General features: G+C 38.8%; 3 protein-coding genes across 5 annotated transcripts in view; 2 read left to right on the top strand and 1 right to left on the bottom strand.

Annotated features, from left to right (window-relative positions):
- Positions 1-2,086: 2,086 nt before the first annotated feature.
- Positions 2,087-5,892, top strand: LOC5510111 (fibrillin-1). 2 transcript variants are annotated; one of them, XM_048719745.1, is made up of 5 exons: positions 2,087-2,235; positions 2,428-2,577; positions 3,042-3,836; positions 4,419-4,518; positions 5,590-5,892. In XM_048719745.1, exons 2-4 carry the CDS (start codon positions 2,445-2,447, stop codon positions 4,511-4,513), a joined length of 1,023 nt encoding a protein of 340 aa, XP_048575702.1. In that variant the 5' UTR covers positions 2,087-2,235; positions 2,428-2,444; the 3' UTR covers positions 4,514-4,518; positions 5,590-5,892. The 2 variants fall into 2 exon arrangements, with proteins under 2 accessions (XP_048575702.1, XP_001630603.3); XM_001630553.3 differs by having other exon boundaries at positions 5,130-5,892.
- A 2,931-nt stretch (positions 5,893-8,823) lies between these two features.
- Positions 8,824-18,419, top strand: LOC116616958. Its single transcript, XM_032379213.2, has 6 exons — positions 8,824-8,978; positions 11,977-14,217; positions 15,112-15,322; positions 15,587-15,653; positions 16,210-16,485; positions 16,970-18,419. The coding sequence occupies exons 2-6, from the start codon at positions 12,023-12,025 to the stop codon at positions 17,311-17,313; spliced, it is 3,093 nt and encodes a 1,030-aa protein (XP_032235104.2). The 5' UTR covers positions 8,824-8,978; positions 11,977-12,022; the 3' UTR covers positions 17,314-18,419.
- A 1,650-nt stretch (positions 18,420-20,069) lies between these two features.
- LOC5510097 (transmembrane protein 94) overlaps positions 20,070-24,530 on the bottom strand; it is a 44,636-nt gene continuing 40,175 nt past the window's right edge. For both annotated transcript variants that reach the window (XM_048719742.1, XM_048719741.1), the window contains exons 33-36: positions 24,129-24,226; positions 21,678-21,771; positions 21,020-21,187; positions 20,070-20,625 (exon numbers count right to left, since the gene is read on the bottom strand). In XM_048719742.1, coding sequence (XP_048575699.1) covers positions 20,553-20,625; positions 21,020-21,187; positions 21,678-21,771; positions 24,129-24,226 — 433 coding nt within the window. In that variant the 3' untranslated portion in view covers positions 20,070-20,552. The remainder of the gene's footprint in view (positions 20,626-21,019; positions 21,188-21,677; positions 21,772-24,128; positions 24,227-24,530) is intronic.

The raw sequence follows: 24,530 nt of genomic DNA, 5'->3' as shown, positions 1-24,530 counted from the left end.
ATAAAAACTATCCATAACTAATCCGTAAGTCAGACTTTTTTGTAGAAAAATTAGATAATAAATAGAAAAAGTTTTGTTCTTTCAGGGGTGCATATCAAGAAAATTAAGCCAAAAATTGTGGTTTTTGCCAAACGCGGTCACTTCCATATAAGGAAACTACTATTAAAAACTGCGATTCTTGTAATTTTTAAGGCTACCGTACCGCAGGTGCTTCGAAAACATTATGACGTAATCAGAAGAGAAAAACAGTGACTGCGACCATCTCTAGTCAAAAGAGAAAGTATCTGAAAAGAAACTAAGAGTCCTCCGTACCAGTCCCTCAAAACGACAACGTTTTCTTCATATGTCAGACTTTTATCAGAGAACTCCCCCAGGGAAAAATTAGGTCCATTTTTCCGGATTTCCCCCCAAGAAAAATCATGGGTACGGGCCTGGTACCTGCTGTTCTCTGGACATTATCTCGTTAAGCTCGATGGATCGAATTAACACGTTTGTAATTCCCTCCCTTGCTTGGCAAGCGACATACTGAGATGCGTTCAATTACAGCTAAATTTGTTGTTGCGCGACATCGGCGAATCCAAAGTCTTTGTCTCTTTTGGGAATAGCGCGTAGTCAGACAAGCTTTGGGGGCGGTTTGTCTGGTTTTGATTGTTTGGTTTGATTGACTACACGCTATTCCCAAACAAAGAAAGGAATTTGGGATTCTGGCAGGTCGCGCAACAACGAATTTGGCTATAAGTATCGTCAATAAAGTATTAGAATTCACCCGTAGTTTCTTGCAAAAAGGCCGGTGTATTTAAACAATAACAAGGAAGCGAGAGGAAATTGAAAAAAAAATTCAATCTTTTTTTAAAAGTCAAACTTGCCTCCTTAAAGACTTAAAAACCCTTTATTTCATACCGTGCAGAATTTTGGGAAATAAACTCTAATGTACTCCTGCTACTTTTTGATAATCTCTATTTCTTAAAAAAGTTTTTATTCTTGTAAACCGGTTTATTTGAAGTTGGCCGCATAATACTCTGATCAACACTCCAAGACCAACAACTAAGTAATTGGTTTAGGAAAGTGATCGTAAATGTATGTATACAGTGTGCACTTTTATGTTATATTGAGTTTTCTTCCGTTATTTCAATATTGAATATATTTTTGTTTTTGTTTTATATTTTTGCTGCAAGATATTTTGATTTATAGCCCGAAACTTTTAAGAAAAAAATGTTCTTCCTTCCTTTAGGTTTTACCGAAATCATCAATTCAACGAATTGTTTATGTTTTCTTCATAAGTTATTTCCCTCAATTCAATGTTTCACGAAAACAAAAAGTGCAGCGTAATGTTTATGGTGCGTAACAGTGACTAATGCTTTTCTCTTTTTCCAATAGAAGTGTCACTAGAACGGGAGGGTCAGTCAATAACCTTTATTTTCCTTCATCCTGTCTGCATCCTTGTTACATTCTTCTTTTTTTTATATGAACGTCTAATTTTAAGTTGAGGGTGGGCCGTTCTTTTTGGGACATTTTAAGGCTGAATTTAAGTGTATAAAAGAATATAATACTCAATGAATTTTTAGGAAGAGAATTACGCTAATGAACAATAGCAATAATAAGATTGTTACTATGAGCACAATTTGATTCTGTATTTAGAACGCATCAGGACTGAAAGAGGCTCAGATTTTTCATTTTTTGTCGGGCATTTACCCATTAGAGGACATATAGCCACTGTGTAAAGTTATAGTAAAAATTCACTTCTGATATGAACGTCTTATTTGCATAGGGTTTCATAGCCTACAGCTACATCATTATTGCACCATCTGAAACAATACTATTCGAACGGGGTTTCCCCCGATTTATGATTTATGCATAGACTCGAAGAGCGTGCCATATATTTGTTATATAATCAGCTCTAACCGGTCTATTTTATTTTGATGCAAAATCTAGCAAGCCGAGGGAATATCTTTAGATTACAAAAGGCCATTTTGAAAAAAAGCTAAAAACCGTTTTTCATAAGGTTTCAAAACAAGGCTCGTGTTAATACTAAATATATAGGGGAATACCCTCAAATTCCGAATTCTTGGAATTCTTTTATTTCGTGGAACATCATGATTGGCTTACAATTTCAAAACATTAGATGGTTCGTTTCTCGTCGATAAGCAACCTGGTTCTATTTGCTTTCAAAATAGTCTTCGCGAGAAAGGAGAGAGAACGCCAATTCCAATAGTAAAGAGTCCACAACAGCACAGGGTAAATATCGTTTCTCCTTCTCTGAAGACTTTTTTAGCGAAAGAAAAACGCCTAAATGCTTTTCGCGCTATAACATTGAAAATTACTCCGTAAATAAAATTAAGATCTATTCCCACATCAAAATTGATGATTGCTGTCGAGCGAACAATTGAATCCCAATGTTCATAGTATTTTTCATTCTTTATTTTATAGGTATAACAAGAGACAAAATGATGTTACCGACGATGAAGATTAAAGACATGAAAAAACTGCGCGTTACTGCAGTGGTCAGTGTTGTTATCGTGACCGTTCTGTTCATAGCAGCGATTCCATGGCGAAAAGTCCATGACCCATATTCTAACCGTAAGTGTGAACTGACTTTTCATTCCGATGAAAGAGTAGGTTTGAAACGTCATAGATTTGAGCATTTGTATTGAGTATGCCTCCTGTCCACTTTTAATATTAATATATTATGAATCATCGGTGCAAAGTCTAACACAATTTGTAGTCTTTTGCTTTTTGCTAGTGTGGATTGATAAAGAATACTTTAGAAATAATTTCATAGGACGATCGTAAGAGTAAAATCCCACGCATTCTTCTGAATTTATTTTTATTTTAATTTAAAAAAATCGCTTTAAGCCTCGAAAGCGACTTAATTAATATGTTGGTGTATTCAGCTGTGAATACTACAGTCAAATTTTTACCCGCACTCAGATTGGCTAGAATAGAGCGAGTAGTAAAACTTTATTGCCAAATAAAATTGCATATTATTCTTTTAACCAAGAAAAAAAACATCTTTACTATAGTTTAAAATTTGTTTTATTCAGGGTTTAGCGGACACGGAAAAAATTGCACCGATGCTAATGACGAATGTGTAACAGGGAACCACACATGTGACAAGAACGCCAGATGCAATAACACCATTGGATCGTACCATTGCACATGCAATCCTGGGTTCAGTGGAGATGGAAGAAATTGTACCGACATTGATGAATGTGTAACAGGGAACCACACATGTGACAAGAATGCGAGATGCAACAACACCATTGGATCGTACCATTGCACATGCAATCCTGGGTTCAGTGGAGATGGAAGAAATTGTACCGACATTGACGAATGTGTAACAGGGAACCACGCATGTGACAAGAACGCGAGATGCAGAAATAACATTGGCTCACACCATTGCACATGCAAGTCTGGCTTTTATGGCAACGGCGCTTCTTGTGATGATATTGATGAGTGCCGAGATGCAAGCCATAAATGCAGTCCCCATGCGATATGTTATAACACACTTGGGTCGTTTGTATGTTCGTGCAAAGATGGATTTCGTGGTAACGGCGCTTATTGTCATGATATTAATGAGTGCCGAGATGCAAGCCATAAATGCAGTCCATATGCGATATGTCATAACACACTTGGGTCGTTTGTATGTTCCTGCAAAGATGGATTTCGTGGTAACGGCGCTCATTGTCGTGATATTGATGAGTGTAGAGATGCAAGCCACAAATGCAGTCTCCATGCAACATGTTATAACACACTTGGGTCGTTTAGATGCTCCTGTAAGGTTGGTTTCCACGGTGATGGCAAAACTTGCCATAGCAATGTGGCAAAACTAGAACATGGTAAGTGCTGTATTTAAATAAAAAAAATCACACACACGAAAACACATTTTCAAAATGTGTTTTCCAGACGCAAAAACAAACAGAATGATGTAAAAATTATTAATTGTGATATTCTCATTCTTATTGTTACTAATATTTATTTTTCAGGGCCGTAGCAGGGGGTGGGGAACTGAGGGCATGTGCCCCTCTTAAAGAAAACGTTGTCGTTTTAGGGGTCTGGTACCGAGGAAACTTAGTTTCTTTTCAGGGACCTTCTCGACTAACTAAAGATGGTCACAGTGACTGTTTTTCTCTTCTGGTTACAAGTCATAAAGTTTACGAAGCCCCTGGGGTATGCTCACCTTAAAAATTACAATAATCATGCAGATTTTCCAAATAAGGAATATATGAGTTTCCTTATATGGAAGTGACCCGCGTTTGGCAAAAACTTTTGGCTCGATTTTCTTGATATTTTTTAATGTTTCTGTATTGTGCCCTCCCAATATCTCGATGCCTGCTACGGCCCTGTAGAAGTAGGTTTCTGTTTTAATAAACCCATGCTTTTACCTCGTTCTTCGCTCATCACGCCTGCTTTGATGATAGGGTTTCAAGTCGATTCGCCACCGACCCCTAAACATTGGTGGCATCACATTGGTGAGAAGATTAAAAGCTTTTTCAAGTGGCTATTTGGAAACTAGTTATGGTAAGTGATATATTCAAAGCCTACCCGTTTAAAGCGGCATTTTCACCAGTTTCTTTACTAAACCTCAACTGACATGAAAAAAAAGAATCTATTAGAATCCGCGCTACTTAATTATCAGTCACATTCCTAAAGAAACTTCCAATATACACACTGCTTTTACAATTTTGAAATATGTTTCGCGTTTTCCGTTAGAAATCATCGGAGATTGTTACGTAATCGACCGGAAGTAAACTGGTGACAATGCGGCGCTTTAGTTAAGCGACGAGTTATAACATGTACAGAAGCGTTTCTTAATCTCTGTTATTGATACGCATTTACCATACCAGCGAAATTGGTGTTATACGGAAAAATCATAGTATTTGAAGATTCCTTAATAAGATATAACACACTTTTTGTGTACGCCCCCTGCGATTTAAACAATGGTGGTGGGGAGTTGGTATGAATATTTACACTATGAAATGCAAGTTTGGGTACAAGACCAGATAAGCAGTCAAACTCACATCATCAGGGCATTTTAAACTCTGCAGCAATAGTTTTGGTGACTTTAAAAAGGGAAATATGTCATATTTATTGGAAAATTGAAATTTAACTATTGCTTGTTTGTGCTGCAGGAGGACCAATGTTGCCTGTCCCTCCCCTCCCATGGTTTTTATGCTTGGGGCCATAGTGGCATTGAGGGCTTGGTCAATCTAGCGTAGTCCAGCACAGCGAATAGGGAGCGACAATTATTTATATCAGGGGAAGGGTAGCCCCTAACCCCCCCCCCCCCCCCCCCCCCCCGGGCCACTTCCTCAATTTTAAAGCCGCAGTTTCACAAGTTTACTTCCGGTCGATTACGTCACAATCTCCGATAATTTTTAACGGCAAACGCGAAAAATATGTCAAAATATTGAAAGCGGATGTGATCGATAATTTAGAGCGGATGGCCTGTTAAATATCTCGGATTCTTTCCTACGGACCTCCGGAAGTAAACTGGTGACAATGCGCCTTTAAAATGGTCCTGAATATCATTATTTTGTATGTAGTACGTTTAGTAGTTTAGTTTAGTATTTTTTTTACTCTTTTCTTTAGATTTGTTGAAGTCATTACGAAAGGTAAATAATGTAAATACGCAAACCATTATTTAAGTTTTTCAGTTGCGGGAAAAACAGGTTCGTTTCTGCATAGCATAAACAAATTAAGGCTTCAATCACTTTAAAAAAGGTTCGCAAAAAACTTAGACCTAAGCAATAACATAAAATGATGTATAGATTGGTATAAATCTCCATTGCAGCAGTGTGTTAGCAATAAAACGAGTACAACTAGGATTTGGTTATATGTACATGAAATGTATCTGGGTGTATCTCAACTATAAATAAAAAAGCCCAAACTTAAGTCTATCTTTTATACTTTTTTTTTATACGTCTATACTTTTTTTGTAGTGGGAACCCACGTAGAGATGTGTAAATTCTTTTTATCCATAGCGCGCTTTTCTAGAAAATGCGCGTTTTTGTCAGTTGTAATGTTTTTGCGTCTCGCGCCACTATTCTGATGTAAATAAGCTTGTAACGATTCACCTTCTTCAGTCTGCCCTGAAGAAGTCTTATTAAAGACGAAAATTTGGCAGAGTCGAATTCCAGTTTTTGGTGTATTGTATTCAACTATAAATAAAATACTTTTCACAAGAAAAACATGATATTCTGACTACTTCTTGCCCCAGCGAAATCGCCTACTACACATGTTTGAATTTCTTTGTTATTATTTTGTTTTAAACTCTAGACCGTTGCTTTACCCGTCTTTAAATACTTTGCGGAATATCCCAATTTCGAAATGTGTTGTGCGTGTTTGAGAAAATGTCCACGCTAATTCCGCGATAAATCGCTGGTGTTTAGGACATAACAATATTAAACCCTAAGCGGAGGGTTCACTGAGCTCCTGTACTCAATAGTCGTTTTCTTAAAATATAAAATGCTCGAATGCTCGTTTTTTGAAGTTGACTCACTTTGTATATATGTATTTTTAAATGTCATCAAACATACCTCAAGCACTGAACTAAAGTCAGCAGGGCAATGCTCAGGTACCTATACTTAAGATCCTCCGTGATCTTTAAGCTTTTTTCCTAGAATAGATCATGATCGATCGCGAAATATTATTGGATTTTGAAAGGCGAGGTCACCTCTTCCCGGCTTTTTTAAATTTCTCTGCCGCAGACGCCGACAAAAAGTTAACATTTTCGTTTGCGCCAAAATTAATGCCGTGCCCTTATACTCGCTTAGACCATTTTTACTCCTAGATCTGTTTCTGCGCAGGGTACACCCCCCACCACCACCACCCCCCCCCCCCCCCTCCCTTGGCGGCCACAATCTGGGTCATTTCTTATCATATGAAGAAAACGTTGTTTTGAGGGACTGGTACCGAGGACTCTTTTCATATACTTTCTCCATTGACTGAAGATGGTCGCAGTCACTGTTTGTATCTTCTGATTACAAGTCATAAAGTTCACGAAGCACCTGCGGTACGGTAACCTTAAAAATAACAAGAATCGTGCAGTTTTTCCAAAAAAAGGAATATATTAGTTTCCTTATATGGAATTGACCGCGTTTGGCAAAAATGAAATTTTTGGCTGAAATTTCTTGATATGTATCATGACTGCCCCCCCTCCTCCCAGCTCAGCCAATCCTGATTACGCCCCTGGTTTTATTGAGGAGCTGCCCCGCTCTACCGCCCCATCCACGCATGCGCGGTTGTAGGGGATTATAGATTACTAATAGCGCCTCAAGCCTCAAAGTTATAAGAATCTGGGCCACGCCTGCAGGTCATTTTCTTATGTTACAAAAGGATGATCGTTAAAATTATTTAGAGGTGAATTTGTTGGAATAAGGGACCGCGAAGACAACACAACACTGTTCTCTGTCTGAACAGGCGCGTACACAGGGGGTACACAGGGGGGTACACAGGCGCGTACACAGGGGGTACACAGGGGGTACACAGGGGGGTACACAGGGAGTACACAGGGGGGTACACAGGGGGGTATGCAGGGGGGTACACAGGGGGGTACACAGGGGGTACACAGGGGGGTACACAGGGGGTACACAGGGGGGTATGCAGGGGGGTATGCAGGGTCTTGTCCTCTTGGTTGGCAAAAAGGATTGAAGGATCGCCAAATACTATCCTTTTTCCACAAGTTATACCTATGACTGCGCCCCCCCCCCCCCCTCTCCCCCCTACCCTCAGCCAATGCTGGGTACGCGCCTGCACCTAAGGAGATCTTGTTTTCTGGGCAAATAAGACACCAGAGATCAAAGAGGCGTATACTTCACGTGGTTGTCGAGAACGGGCAAGAGAGCATAAGATGGTACCCATAAATATCTTATGCTCTCTAGGTGCGGGCAAAGTTCTGAATACACCAAAAGGATTGAGACAAGGAATGCATGAAAATACAGCATGAGCCATCATACTAGCGTCAACTGAACAATGTGCGCCATTGTTGTTAGATGATGACAAGAGGAGATTACAGGGAGATTGTAGGGAGAAGTTGCCCCCCGCCCCTAAGGTAGCGTACCAAAGAGGGAAAGGGAATTACACACCGGTACCCTGGTGAGTGCGAGAGTGGTTCCCTTCGAGCTGCTTCGAGTGAAGCTTGGTGTTATCCCAGCGCTCGTCGAAATCTGCATTTGACAAAATTACTCCCCTCCCCGGCCTAGTATAAGTAAAGGCTTGCAGTTGCATCGAACACGTGAGCTTTGCTGACGTAGAAAAATTGACTATGAAACTGTTTATTTCCTTCGTATTGAATTAATTTTAAATCAGCGAACTACAGGTAGGTACTCACCTTTGGCTGGGGGGGGGGGGGGGGGGGGGAGAGGGGATTCATTTGTCTTTCTCTATCGACTGAGAGCATACTTAATTAGTGTAAAAAACTGCAAGCGCATCCAAATCCAAGGGTAACATGGACCCGAATTCAGCCTCTTCTGCAGGCATCTTAGTCTCCTGCGCAGCCGTCCTTAGTGTCAGTCTCGAATCCCTGGATTCGAGGACGGCTAGGACGGCTGCGCAGGAGACTACAGGCATCTCTTCTTATCGGAATTCGATGCGGGATTCCTGTGGCGAATAGAGGGAAAGATAACACAGGGGGAAAATCTCCCGCGTCCTAAAATCACAAACGCAGGGTAGAGTTGCCTGCGGAGGAGGCTAGACCCGAACTGCTAGAAACGGCGTTCGTGTGGAGATAAACGGGTTGCCTATTGTATTAACACGTGTGGTTAAAACACGCTTCCCGCGCGTTTCCATGGAAATCATTATATTTATCGCGCGTGCCCGGACTTGTCGCGTCCTACGACCGCTGAATAAAATAACAGACTCGTACAACTGTTGATCAGTTATTCCTTGACGCCCACGAGTCAACGAGGTATGGCTTCTTTGTGGATTTACAAGTCTACCTAGTAGCATTTTCACGTGTTCCTGAGGTCTCGAGGGAAGCAGTAAGTATTCTACCTAGAGCCATATCTAGCTTTTATTTGTAGAAATGGCAATAGATCGTGCGTTCTGTGCTTCGTTGTCAAATGTTATTGTCGAACAAACTGAAAGCAAGTCACTTTGGATAAATGCTTCACTTTTATCTAAGAAATTGTTTTATTTCTATAACAGTTATATCAAGTACTTAGTGTTGAGTGAAAATATTTTATTTTTAGCTGAGAATGTGTCTTTAACTTTGGTTGTCTACACTTGATCGCTTTATAAAAAATTCGTGCGTTCGACCTGACACGAAAATGTCCAACACAAGAAGTTCTAGTATTGTAATCGCTATTACAACTTACTCCTATATATAAGCTAAGATTATATCGCCCTGTATTATATCAATAACGTTTATTCAAGTTAAATGTACATTAATGTTGTGAGATTTTGCTTAAAATCTTGAAACAAGCAAGTTATATAGATCTTGCGAGAATAGTATTGTTAGTAATAAAAAGCATGCTAAACTATCCACATGCCGTAGGTTAAGATAGCTTCCGATGTCGATTATTGTTTCATTTTTCAAGGCCATATGATATTACTCAAATCTGCTTAATAGTTTTTATTGTTCAACAAATAGTCCATGCTTTAGAGACAGCTGATACGCCGCTTAATTGTGGAATTTGTTAATTGGATTCTGACCTCCTGAATTTAGGATTTCGCATCATTTATTAATAAGGTCTAATAGTTTGCCTTGTATCTAAATTAGTTTACTTTGCTTCAAACCAAAATATTCTAGGCCACTAAAGCTTTTCTTTTTTTAACTCAATTACATTAAAGTTGCAATAAGGGTTTTATTTCTCAGGAACAATTTTGATTTGTTTATCGTCCAAACTTAGCTGCTCATAAAATATTTACAATCCTCCGTTGCAGCTGCGCCTGCTAATAAAATATTTATAACCTAATAATAAACCACCTGCTCTCTGCTATACACACTCCACCACTTTTACTCAACTCTAATTCCTATCTTTTTTACCTTTTATATTCTTGGGTTGTTTTACTCATCTATTTCTTATTTAGATAAACCATACAATAGTTTTTTTTAGGGGGGGGGGGTTAAATAACTCTAAAAGGTTAGATAATTAAAAGATGATATTATTGCTCTTTGTACATAAGAATCCGATTTGCACCAAGATTAACAATGTTTATGAAGACTGACCAGTTATTATTTATAGTGATATGAGAAGTTCTTTTTGAATGAACAATCAAAACAAAGTTTTAGAGACAGCTGATATGGTGCTCTATTGTGGAATTTGATAATTGGATTCTGACCTTCTGAATTTAGGATTTAGCATTATTTATTAATGTCTTATAGTTTGCCTTGTTTCTAAATTAGTTTACTTTGCTTCTAAACAAAAGCAAAATATTATAGGCTATTGAAGGTTTTCTTTCTTGACTCAGTCACATAAAAGTTCAAAAAAGGGTTTTATTTCTCAAGAGCGAACTCGATTTGTTTATCCAAAATCAGCTGTTAATAAAATATTTAGAATCTTCTGTTGCAGCTGCGTCTGCTAATAAAATATTAATAACCAAATAATCTATCACCTTCCCTATGCTATAAACAATCCACCTATTTTACTTGACTCTAATCCCTTTTTTTTACTCTTTATATTCTCATTTGAGCCCTAGAGACCCAGTCTATTTAATAATTCATGGTAAGAAGACTAACTATTGCTAGAAAATAGATGTGTTGGGTAAATTGTACAAAATTAATTGTGGAATGTGATAATTGGATTCTGACCTCCCGAATTTAGGATTTCGCATTATTTATTAATAAGGTCTAATAGTTTGCCTTGTTTACTTTGCTTCAAACCAAAATATTCTAGGCCACTGAAGCTTTTCTTTTTTTTAACTCAATTACATTAAAGTTCCAATAAGGGTTTTATTTCTCAGGAACAATTTTGATTTGTTTATCGTCCAAACTTAGCTGCTCATAAAATATTTACAATCCTCCGTTGCAGCTTCCTCTGATTATAAAATATTTATAACCTAATAATAAACCACCTGCTCTCTGCTATACACATTCCACTACTTTTACTCAACTCTAATTCCTATCTTTTTTACCTTTTATATTCTTGGGTTGTTTTACTCATCTATTTCTTATTTAGATAAACCATACAATAGTTTTTTTTTGAGGGGGGGGGGTTAAATAACTCTAAAAGGTTAAATAATTAAAAGATGATATTATTGCTCATTGTACATAAGAATCAGATTTGAACCAAGATTAACAATGTTTATGAAGACTGACCAGTTATTATTTATAGTGATATGAGAAGTTCTTTTTGAATGAACAATCAAAACAAAGTTTTAGAGACAGCTGATATGGTGCTCTATTGTGGAATTTGATAATTGGATTCTGACCTTCTGAATTTAGGATTTAGCATTATTTATTAATGTCTTATAGTTTGCCTTGTTTCTAAATTAGTTTACTTTGCTTCTAAACAAAAGCAAAATATTATAGGCCATTGAAGGTTTTCTTTCTTGACTCAGTCACATAAAAGTTCAAAAAAGGGTTTTATTTCTCAAGAGCGAACTCGATTTGTTTATCCAAAATCAGCTGTTAATAAAATATTTAGAATCTTCTGTTGCAGCTGCGTCTGCTAATAAAATATTAATAACCAAATAATCTATCACCTTCCCTATGCTATAAACAATCCACCTATTTTACTTGACTCTAATCCCTTTTTTTACTCTTTATATTCTCATTTGAGCCCTAGAGACCCAGTCTGTTTAATAATTCATGGTAAGAAGACTAACTGTTGCTAGAAAATATATGTGTTGGGTAAATTGTACAATATAAACAGCATCTACGTCAGCCTCACCACTTCCAGTATTATAGTATTAGTATTATTCTTTTAGTTATCTTTTTGAACATTTTCAGTAAAAAATGTTTGTCATAATTTTTTTAATGATTGCAACAGTTTTTCTTTTATAATTTTCTAAAAGTAAAATTTATTTGTGTTTCAGGTGATCAATCTTGATAAGAAGAAATGATTCAGTCACCACTCAAGACATGAGGAGTCCATTTGGACTCAAGGAGAAAGACAAGTTACTTATAAACGCAGTCAAGTCATGTCAGCCTACCTTAGACCTACGTGGACAGCATCTTACTACGATCCCTCAGTGTATCACACAAAAACCCCTTCTTTACACTTTACAATCTCTAGAACTCAGCTACAATGGCTTTATTGAACTCCCACCAGCACTTGGTGATTTAGTGAACCTCCAGGAACTTTATCTTCAGCACAACAGCATAGAATTACTTCCAGATGAGCTCGGTAACCTAGTGAACCTGAAAAGACTTGGTCTTGCACATAATAAACTCAATGATGTCCCCTTATATTTTGGAAAGTTTAGACAGCTGGAGTGGCTCAACATTTCTGGAAATGCGATTGAAGTCGTTCCTGTATTTCTTCTCCGGATCCCAAGGCTTAAATATCTTTATTTGCTTTGTAATCCAATTGAAAACATTCCTAGAGATGTTTACATACAGAGCCTGGCAGTGATAAGGCAGTACTTCAATGTTGTAGTGAAAGAAGAGCCTGAGGCTCAACCTTCTCAGAGTGTTTCCTTTACAAATGAGCTGTTAGAAAACATCAGAAACCGGAAAAAGAACAAGGAAAAAAGTAAAAAAGATCATAAAGAGAAGACTTCTGTTAAAACAGATAATTCATTTGAAGGGTGCTCTGGAAAGGTGAACTACCATGTAAGTCACTATGAGAAAATAAGTGAAGTTGTTAAGTCACAGAAGGAGCAGTTGCAGCTTGTAAAAGACTTGAAAGAAAAAATCAGACTCAACCAAGAGATTAGAAGGCTAAATTTGGAGTATCTTCAGAAACAAATACAAAGAAAAACCTCTCGGTCCATGCAAAGACTTAGGAGGATGTCAGATCTCAGCCTAGACTCTGGTCAGAGAGAGCGCCGTCGTAGGAGGATAGCAACAAGCGAATATGGCTCATTATCCACTTTCACAGGGGATAATAATGGTATTATTCCTTATGATGACTCAAGTGATGATGATGGGGCTAGCATTGTTAGTTTTGAGAGTGAGGTATCCATGAAAGGAAGCGTGAGTTCTGATAATGATGCAACATCTTGTGACCTTGAGGAGCACTGCAATGGCAATCGGCACATCACCCATGGAGACATCTGCGTCATTATACCTGAATACAACCACTCCGGACACTTCAAGTCTGAATTCTTCTTGGAAATTATTGAGGACTTTTCACAGCAACCACCAGTGAAAAGCCGTGAGATGGTGGCAAGTGAGATTCTGAGACTTGGTCCTCATGGTGCACTTTTCTTCAGAACAGATCCAGCAATCATAAGTTTGCCCTTTGATGCCTGCCTGTCATCAGGGGATCAAGTGATTTGCATGTGCAGTGATACTGGTCTCGGGGAGACTCCAAAATGGGAGCCAATTAATAAGACCCAGTACAAAGTCTTTGACTCTCATGTAGAGATCAATGCCTACCACTTCAGTCTTTTTGCAGTGGTCATCCAGAAGGGTTACCCTCGAGCGCAGCGCCTGATACGGAAGGGAGTTGGGGGTTGTCTTTACATACCAGAAGTTCCTGGAGTTGAGGTCAATTTCCCAGAAACCTCCTTGCTACATGATATAGAGGCATCAGTGAAGGTTCTGTACTCGGATGATCCGTATGATGTAGACCATAATGATCCTGAAGCATTTGCACTGGCCACACCCGTTGTTGAACTAGGACCTCATGGCTGTCAGTTTAATCCCGACACCAAAGACCCAGTCACCATTCGTCTCCCTCTTCCAAATGCTAAGGAAATCATGAGCCAGTTTGGAGGGCAGCAGTTGACATTCTGGACAAGTTCCACTTTGGAGGGCGAGCCTCCAGTGTGGCAGCAGTTCCACCCTAAGTCTGTCTACATCGACACAGAAGACCCCACCCTCTGCTCCGTCTACTTCTCTGTGGAACACTTCACTCTTTTCAGAGCCTTATGGGACACACTGGATGCCATCGTTTATGAAGCTAAGATAGGGGCCTCTCATTTTGTCCCCATTTTCCAGTTCTATGTCTCGTGCCAGGCGCTCATGTCAGAAAGTGAGGATGGGGTGAGGTTTGGAATATGTGTGGCATGCTGTAGGTTCGGTAAACCCCTGGAGGGTATTGGTAACTTTCCAATTGCCATCGGCACTCATCCGCCCAAGATGATCTCTACAGGTCCCATCACCATCAGGTAAGGGCACCGGTGCTGTAATTTTTTGTCAGGGTTTTTGACTCTGAAGCAACCTCGTGTATTGGACTGGATTAATCTGTGATACAGTAATAAAAGAAAATCTGTGGCAATAAAAGAAAGACTTTTTTTAATAAACTGGTCATAGTTAACTTTTTTGATTAAGGAAACGTTGTCTGTTTGGTGCTTTTGAGCTTTGAGAAATGGGATCTTTAGGGGAGAGTTTTTTTTTTTATTTTGAAGATTTTTTTCTTGCCTTTGCCTGTACACCATTCCCTTGAATTTTTTTGTCTGCTTAATTACCAAATGAGTGATTGATGTATTTTATAGTTCCTTTTGTAGTTTTGTGAATGCCGAAAATTCAGGTTTATTTCTTCTCTGGGAATAATTCGCTGTACTGTAGTTAATCATACTACCTTGGCCAATCAATGGCTTGGCTGTGCCATCTATTCATTTATAGTGCTACAGTGAGAATTAGGTTATTAGTTGCCTGTGCATGATTCCCAAACCACACAAGGAACTTCGATTGTCGGAGGTCGCAAAACTACTAATTCAGGTATAAGCCTAAGACTTAAAGCCGCATTGTCACCAGTTTACTTCCGGTCGAATACGTAACAGTATCCGATGATTTTTAACGGAAAACGCGAAAAATATTTCAAAATATTGTAAGCAGTGTGTCTATTGGAAGTTTCTTTGAGGATGTGATTGATAATTTAGAGCGGATGGCCTGTTAAATATCTCGAATTTTAAAAGATTCTTTTGTCTTTTAACGGTTGAGGTTTCCGTCGGACCTAAGGAAGTAAACTGGTGACAATGCGGCTTTAATAACAAAGTTAGTAAATCTAACTGTGACAGGAAGAACCCTAGCTAACCACCGTTTTGTATCGTGTGTTGCAGAGTGATGTCTGGGTTGTTCAAGGCAGATACAGCTGCCGGTCAGCAAAACCTTGAGCACACAGAGACATTCACAGGCCGACAGATGGTGGTCCAGTTTATCTGTTGCTTCACTGGTGAGATTCCTGCACATGGCAGCTTTGGCAAGGCGGAGATTGAACAGACCCTACCCAATGGGCGTGGCAGCACCCTTTTTTCATTCAACTTGGACAAGGTGAGTGTTGCTTTAGAATTAGAATTGACTCTATGTTATTATGAACGTTGGCAGGACTAGCCCAGATTTCGGCCGGATAACTCTAGTTTCTTTAAGACAGCTTATTTCTCTTACCTCAACATTGCCTTTATAATTGCCTCCCAAAATTAAATCTCCTACTATTGTTTTTTTTTTTTTTTTGCATGCAAGAAAGCAAAATTTTGAGTGGTGCTTAACGTGTTTTGTTCGTATCCTATACATAATATGGATTGTATTTTTTTACAGCCACGCGATGCCATCCCATATCAGAGTTCTCTCCAGTGGGACGTACAGTTAAGCAGAGAGCTGGCCTGTAAGTACATCATTAAGACCTAGTTATACTATAGTCTAAACAGTTATCTATTACAGTTATAGCCTGTGAGTGTTCAACTCAGACCGCTAATTCTCGACGCACACTTCCGGTGTCTATTGTTTGCTTGTATTCTGGGGATGTCTTGGATGTTGTGAAATAACGACCCTCTTTCACGCATTTTCTTAGGGAAAAGTAGGGAAATAACCACTGATTTCAGGGCCCTGAGGTGGAAGAGGGTTGTTTTTATTTTGTTGATTCCCAGCCGTTGTCAGCAGTATAGACAGGAAGGCTCTTTCAAGGCAGAAATATTTAAGATAATTCTCAAGTATTTTAGATAAACTCATACTTCATTGGTATAATCCCCCTTCAAGGCACTGTATAGGCTGATAGAGTTTTCTTCTCCCGTGTTTACCACCTGTGTAACCCTCTATACCTATTTTATGTCCGCTTAAAGCGCGTTTCTGTCTTATCCCTCGTAGCAATTCTGGAGTCGTCACACTTAGCAGCTCTGTTTTTCTTGTAACTGTACTAATTGCGTGAGTTTTATTGTATTCAGCTCTCTTGACCATCACGACCGAGCGTGACATGGGCGATGAGGTATGGGAAGAGATTGCCAAAGCGTTGCGTTACACCCAGGCTGAGATTACCAAGTTAGCGGCCTCAACCGAACCAATGACAGAGCTGCTGGCGAATTATAAGCGGCGTGGCGGGCAACCACACGAGTTCATTTCAGCAATGTACAGTATTGGTCAGTACCGCAACAGGCTGCACGGCCAACCCAGGATGATAGGACCTGGGTCCAGCGCAGTGGCGTTGGAAGAGGAACGTGGAGGTAAGGGCTTGTTTGTACACAGGGATCCCGCTATTTATTTCCTTTGATTCAAACCGACACCAAAATATTTATTTACAGAAACTGAAATACTCAACTTGCTCGTTGAGCTATTTGTCCAATTATTCCTTTTCATTCAGATCGACAAACGATTAATCCTTCCAAAAAGAACTTCTAGAAACGTTTACAGAGAACCTTTGAGATTAGCAATTGCTTGCATGTCAATTAGAACGTCGTTCTAATTATAGATCAATGTCACGGGGATCGTGTGTACTTTTCGTAGTTGCGTTGGTGTACATCCTAATCTCAGTAAAACCGGGGTTTCGAATCGCGGTTGAAAACCGCGGCTAATTACCGCTCTTTTTTTGCTGAGGTTAGAGCGTCCGACCACATTTTTGTTACCTCGGTTTTCTACCGAGGTTACCGCAGTCGAATGTTGCAATAATTTCGGGCGTCACTGTATCTTTGTTTCATTTTGCTCCGACAGAATCCTCCACTTCGGAACCGAGGTGTCCCTGTGTCAAGAAAAACGAGCGGAAGCGGAAGCTCCCTCCTGAAATCTCTTGGGAGGACAAATTCGTAGAGATCACTGGAAAACTTACCGGACGGTGGAAAGATCTTGGCCGAGTGCTCAGAATGGAGGAGCCGACGATACAAGAGATCGAGCTGAACTACAAGCAGGATGGGGTGAGGGAGCAGGCTTATCAGATGCTGTTGGCGTGGCGGGAGAAGTACCCCGATAACTGCTCGCTGCAAACTCTGTCTAACGCTCTCTGCAAGATAGGGCTGGGCTACGTGGCACGACAGTGCTGTATGGTCGAGATGGGGTAGTTTGGAGTACCCCGAGGAACGGTACTAGGTATATTATTTTTATTTGTCATCACATTGTGATGGTTTAAACTTTCTTCAGGAGCTTTGTTTAGGTGTGGTGCTTTATGGTCGAGTTGTAGAAGTTTGGAGTACCCCGTGGAACTTTACTAGGTAATTTATTGCTAGCCAAATTAGCTGGATTCAACTCTGCGATATATAACTCAGATTTATATATAATCTTACTTATAAGGTAGTTTAGGTCTCGTCATTTTGGTAGGATATTTTGTTGGATTTTGGATATTTTTGGGAGTGTGAACTTCGAAAGTATAATCCAGATCCTAATTGCGTTTTCAAAATATTCCCCACTTAATAAAGGCACCTCGTTTTTAAGGACAGTCGGTACCGTCTTTCTGGTAAATCTTAATGATGACAACCTGTTAAAGAGACCTTGTCAGTCACACCTTTGTTATTGTTTTCACTCAACATTGGAAAACAAATAGAGTGAAGAAATCTAGAATAACTATTTTAAAACAAATCGAAAATGTTGCAATAGCTTTCCAGAATAAGCAGATGTAAGTGGATTTTTTCTGACACTTGGTATGTCGCTTGGATTACAAAATGGCGGCTGACGGGGTATTTAACAGAGGAAAGGTTGTTGCGGCCCAACGGGCTCAACATCTTTATGAATGGGGTTTCACTGAATACTATCAGTTGTACAAAGTGTAAATTTATTTAGAAAGCAGAGTAACTACTGGGTAGAACTGTTTAGTGACAGTATTCATATACAATTTTTCAACATGTTTTTTTTCTTTTTTACCCATTTTTTTCTGTTTAGTTTTGTATGCGTCATGCGGTTTGGGCTAGCGTGATAAAGTTGCGTTACTGGAGCTGTGCTCTGCGCTGTTGTCACGTAATGCCCATTTTGTGTAACGCTAACGTTTACTTGCAGTGCAAGTCATCTTGGTCGTATAAAACAGTGCTCCGTCACGTAAAGATTGGCGATTCAAAATGCTGTTAAACAGTCAATGTTTTTATTTAAAAAAGTTTTAATACGCTTTATAAATTTGATTTGATACTATTCCATTTGTTATACTTGGTATTCAAATAAAAACAATGTTGTATTACCATATACTCCTGACAATAACTCAAAACCCCTAATACATTTGGGCCCTTCCATCTTGTAATTCCCCTTCAACTAGAAGGGCGACCTATACTCGCACTAGTTCCCAGCGACGCTGATTTTAAGGGGAAATGATCGGTCATTATTTATGGGTGGGGGCTCTTGATTTCGTAAGTTTTATATTCTTAAAGCCCTGCTAAACAACCTTATTGTAATAAACTTGACTCATTTTGTAATAAATCTGACCAATCTTGTAATATACACGACCCATTTTGTAGTAAACTTTACTCAATTTGTAATAAACTTGAGCCATGTTGTAATAAACCCTTCCAATTTTGAAATAAACTCGACTCATTTTAAAATAAACTTGACGCATTGAGTAAACCCGACCCAATTTGTAATTAATCTGACACAATCTGTAATAACCCTGACCCATTTTGCAATAAACTCGCCCAATTTTTTAATCAATCTGACCCATTTTGTAATAAACTTGACCCAATTTGTAAAAAACCTGACCCATTTTGTAATAAACCTGACCCATTTTTTAAGAAAACCTGACCCAATTTGTAATAAATCTGACCAATTTTGCAAAAACTCGACCCATTTTGTAATAAACCTGACCAATTTTGTATTAAACCTGGCCCAATTTTTCAATAAATGTGACCCATTTTGTAGTAAACCTGACCCAATTTTTAATAAACCTGACCTATTTTGTAATAAACTTGACCCAAATTGTAGTTAACTCGACCAAATTTGTAATAAATATGACCCATTCTGTAATAAACTTGACCCATTTTGTAGTAAACCTGACCTAATTTGTAATAAATCAGAGCAATTTTGTAATAAACTCGACCAAATTTGTAATAAATTTGACCCATTTTGTAATAAATCTGACCAATCTTGTAATATACACGACCCATTTTGTAGTAAACTTTACTCAATTTGTAATAAGCTTGAGCCATTTTGTAATAAACCCTTCCAATTTTGAAATAAACTCGACTCATTTTAAAATAAACTTGACGCATTGAGTAAACCCGACCCAATTTGTAATTAATCTGACACAATCTGTAATAACCCTGACCCATTTTGCAATAAACTCGCCCAATTTTTTAATCAATCTGACCCATTTTGTAATAAACTTGACCCAATTTGTAAAAAACCTGACCCATTTTGTAATAAACCTGACCCATTTTTTAAGAAAACCTGACCCAATTTGTAATAAATCTGACCAATTTTGCAAAAACTCGACCCATTTTGTAATAAACCTGACCAATTTTGTATTAAACCTGGCCCAATTTTTCAATAAATGTGACCCATTTTGTAGTAAACCTGACCCAATTTTTAATAAACCTGACCTATTTTGTAATAAACTTGACCCAAATTGTAGTTAACTCGACCAAATTTGTAATAAATATGACCCATTCTGTAATAAACTTGACCCATTTTGTAGTAAACCTGACCTAATTTGTAATAAATCAGAGCAATTTTGTAATAAACTCGACCAAATTTGTAATAAATTTGACCCATTTTGTAATAAACCTGACCTAATTTGTAATAAATCAGAGCAATTTTGTAATAAACTCGACCAAATTTGTAATAAATTTGACCTATTTTGTAATAAGTCATACCCATTTTGTGAAATGAACTAAATTAAAACTCAATTCAAAATTTATTTTTATTATACCAAACATTCCTTCTACAACACCAATACTTGGACAAACATTTTAAATAGTTTTAGTGATTAATATTTACATCATTCTGTACAAAATAATAAAATCTAATGAAAGGAATATTCTTTACTAACTATAAAGAAAATCATGTATAAAATTTCTGCTTGTTGTTACCATCATGTCCTAGAAGTGTTCTAAAAGCTTCTTTGTCTGGGCGGCTAAGGCCAGAGCAGGAACAAATGGGTTACAGCAGTGTTTCTGTTATGGGAAACTTGCTGCCATCGCTATGCTCTAGAATGTTCAAGAACACTGGGCGGCTAAGGCCAGTGCAGGAACAAATGGGCTTCAGATAAAAACACTTGTTTTTATTCTCAAGATTACCCTCAGGTCCTAGAAGTAGCCTATAAGATTCTTTGCTTGGGGCGTTTAAACCAACTTCAGGCTGATATGGGTTAAGAACTTATGAGGTTTCAAAATGGAGAGTTCATTCCAAGCTTTGTTCCAAACATTAGCTTGGCTCTTCTCTGATACCGAATCCAAAGTCTGAAACAAGAGAAGTACAATAAAAGGATAATCAGATAAAACCTCAAATGTATTTATATTTCCAAAAGAAATGCCCATATGTATTGGGAGAAGAGGTAATACTTTATACATTGTCTTTATAGTAAGACAGTCAATGATAGGTATTAGGCTATTGACAAAATCAGTTAAAGTGCTACCACGTAATAATCCCAGCCCATCAGAGCCTTCCCTCCCCAACAGACACACACAGAATACAATGAACTACTTACTTTAGCTTTTAGGCTATTAGCAATGACAGGTCTCGAGCTGAGAAGTAATAGTTAATAGCCAAGCCAGCCCCCACCCTTACTACCACCACCACACAAACACGCACACACAAAATACACACTGACACACATAGTTATAAATAGCATACTTGATATATCGTCTTTTGAGTAGCTCGGTTATTGCTAGCGAGGCTAGTGGCCATGTCAACACTAGGGCTATTACGTAAGAGGGTACATCTCTCAGGGTATAATTAGATCCGTATGAACGAGTCCAGAACATCTGTGAAGCCAGAAAGAACACGAGCTGTAGGCAGATACTGTAAACGTAATGGAAGAAAAGAGTTAGTCTAGCCGCAGGCCGTTCATGCAGGTTCCAAAAAGGCCACCACAGGAAACTCGAGATTAAAGGAGTAATTTAGTGAATGTTTTCTTACGCTATGAGAACAGAGTAACCGATAAACCTTTGTTTCCGTTCATGTTTATGGAGTGCTTTAGTGAGTGGTTTACTTACACCATGAGACCGGCGAAGAGTTTAAACCTTTGCTTTCGCTCATGTTTAAGGGGTGGTTTAGTGAGTGTTTTTTTACATTATGAAAACAGATAAAACCCATGAACCTTTGCTTTCATTCATGTTTATGGAGTGCTTTAGTGAGTGTAACTTAAACTATGAGAACGGATAAGACCCTCGAACCTTTGCTTTCGTTCATGTTTATGGAGTGGTTTAGTAAGTATGTGAATGGAGAAAGCCCATGAACCTTTGCTTTCGTTCACGTTTATGGATGAGTGGTTAAGTGAGTGTTTACTTACACTATGAGAACGGAGAAGAGCCATGGCCTGCTCTTGAGAGGGGATCCTTTCCATAGCAATCGCAGACGATGTACAAAGCTAGCAGATGTAATAGCTGCGACGAACAAAGTGTTATCAGTACAGAATATTATCCTACCTGCTTCCTTTAATAGCTTAGCATTGTGTAGCATAGAGAAAGACACAGTGGTATAGAGTAGCCCAGCACGGCTCAATACAGAACCATGGAGACGCCAATAAATGAAGAAAGTGGGTCGAGTTACGACCTCCAGCGATACCAAATTTCACCCTAGCACAGATACAGCAATAACATCTTGGGTTAATAACAGTTGGGTTTGGAAAGACAAGGCCCAAGGCAGACAAAAACTGCCAGATAACAAAATGAATAGTTCTCATTTTTATCAGTAATTCATTGTTAAAAAAAAAAAGAAACCATAGAGACCAAAAAACAAGAAACTCTAAAAATTTCAATTCATATATGAGGATGCTTTTTTTGCACAACGCAAACCATTTGCCCAAAAAAGTGTTATTAATGGACAACTTCAAGACAAGGTACCATCATGCAATTCATCCCATATGGGAGAGATATTATTTGAAGAAATTCCGAAATATCAATCTGAAAACAATTATATACGTTATCACCAGTTTCAATCGAAAATAACGCAATAGCATTTTAAAATCAGCCGAATGAAATGGATGCCGTCCCACACTCAAATTTGGTAAGATAGCGGCTGATTCAAACCTCGCGGTTTCCAGCAATTCAATTTTTTTTCTTTGCTGTTTTTAACATATTGTTTTAATATCCAGTTTCACACTTTTTTCACACGCGTTTTACAATTCACCTAGGAAACTTTAATAAACTTTAATCAACAAATCAATCTAAACAAGCTGATATAAAGAACATCTGCATTAATTATAGTATAATTTCTTTCATGCCAAAATTAAATAAATTTATTTTTGGATCATGATTATGTGTGAATGAAAGGATAACCAATTGTCGTCCAGTTCACTTTGTTGGATATTGGCACTGCAATATCACTAGAATATATATACATAGGACCTCCATATTCACTACAATCATTAGCAACGCCATTTTTTTATCTTACACTCTATCCAGCTAAATTATCTTCTCATTGTTTCGTAAGGACTCTCTTTAAGCGATGACCAAGATATAGGTGTCACAAAATCTACAGAACACGAATTGAAGTTCACTTGGCTTGAAAGAGTTGTTTCAAACAGAGGAACATTTCACCCTTCAGTGATTTTCTACCGGGATTGGAATTTGCACTTGAATAAACAAGAACGCCCTTTCCAGATGCTGAACGCGTCAGTACAATACAGCCTGAATATGACAATGTGCAACGCTACACTTTTCTGTATCAACAAGACTTCTCAGAGTCAAACTAATGATTTTATCAGTCAGGACAAGGAGCCTTTGCTTTTACTAGTAGGCAAATTTCTTGTTCTCATTACCGGTATTCTCCTCAACCTTACAACAATCATTTTACTGGTCACCAAGAGGGTCCCAAGAAAGACTACAAATCTGTTTGTACTCAACATAGCCGTTGCCGACTTTCTATTTCTTCTTCTTCGCTCAAAAGGCATCATTAACTATTTCTCAATGCGCCAACCACGGACACTTTGCGCTTTCCATATTGGAAGGGAGGCAGGAATTGCCTTCGCCTTTATGAATCAAACTTGCCCATGGGTGTCGTTAGTGACTTTGTTCATCAGTTCGGTTGAGCGGTTGAGGGCGGTGTCATCCTTAGTACAGTTATCACCGATGTCACATCGAGGACTCGCCGCATTAATCGCGTCCTCATGGATTGCATCTGCTATGGTAGAAGGCGCAATAATTGTGGGAATGAAACATAAGAAAACGCCAAGATTCACGTATGCCATCCCCACCATCTACTCCATGTGCGTATTCACCATCGCGGGCGTCAACATCGCAATCACGCGCAGACTTCTCCGTTCCGAGGCTTCCATTAATCTCCCGGATGCACAGCGAGAGAGGCGATTAAGGGTGTTCCGTAACGTGATTCGCATGGTGCTTAGCTCTCTTCTGCTCTACACGATATGCGTAACACCATACAACTTGTTTGTCTCCGTTAAACTGATAGTTGGAGAGGAGTCCTTAAGTTACGCTACCTACGCTCCAGGTTTGATGATATTTGTGTTTTCTATTAACGCTTTTTTGGCCCGTTGTTGTATTTGACAATGTTGGACGACTTTCGCAGAGCGCTTCGCAAAGTTTTCTACAAGCAGACACGCGTGGACACAAGTCTTTCTTAAGATGATCGATGCCCGCAGAGTCGGAGCCATAAAAGTTGAGAGAATGTGAAGTCCGGCTAGCCCTCACCCTGAACTCGTTCGATAATGGAGCTCATCCCATTAAATTGTTGTGCAAAGAATAAAGAATAATAATCTGAGTTGCTAATACTTGTTACTCACCAAAAAACAGAACAAGGAAGAAAGCGTTGATGTCTTGCGCGAGGGAGAGCGCCTGCCTGTTGGACCTGCCCAGACCATTCCAGGGTTCGGTCGTGTTCCTAGAAGAATAGAGAAGAATAGAGAAGAATAGAAGGAATTAGAATTATTGACAGGAAGTCTGACCAACACTTACAGTGTAAAGGCCAATTTAGTATAATTTAATCGTATGCGACCTGCCCACGACGAAGCCCTGAATTACACACTACGATTTCCATTGACGAGCATAATAGCGGGGTCATGGGCTAATTTAAACTACACGGCTCGAGCTGTAGAGCTTTCGCGGGCAAGTCGCATACGGCTAAACCGTGCTGCCTAAATCAGCCTTTACTCAAACTGTAAACACTGAAAATATGTGTGAAACGT

This window comes from Nematostella vectensis, chromosome 12, assembly GCF_932526225.1.
Source record: "Nematostella vectensis chromosome 12, jaNemVect1.1, whole genome shotgun sequence".
In the NCBI taxonomy this organism is placed as follows: Eukaryota; Metazoa; Cnidaria; class Anthozoa; order Actiniaria; family Edwardsiidae; genus Nematostella; species Nematostella vectensis.
This window is presented reverse-complemented; position numbering and strand designations above follow the sequence as displayed.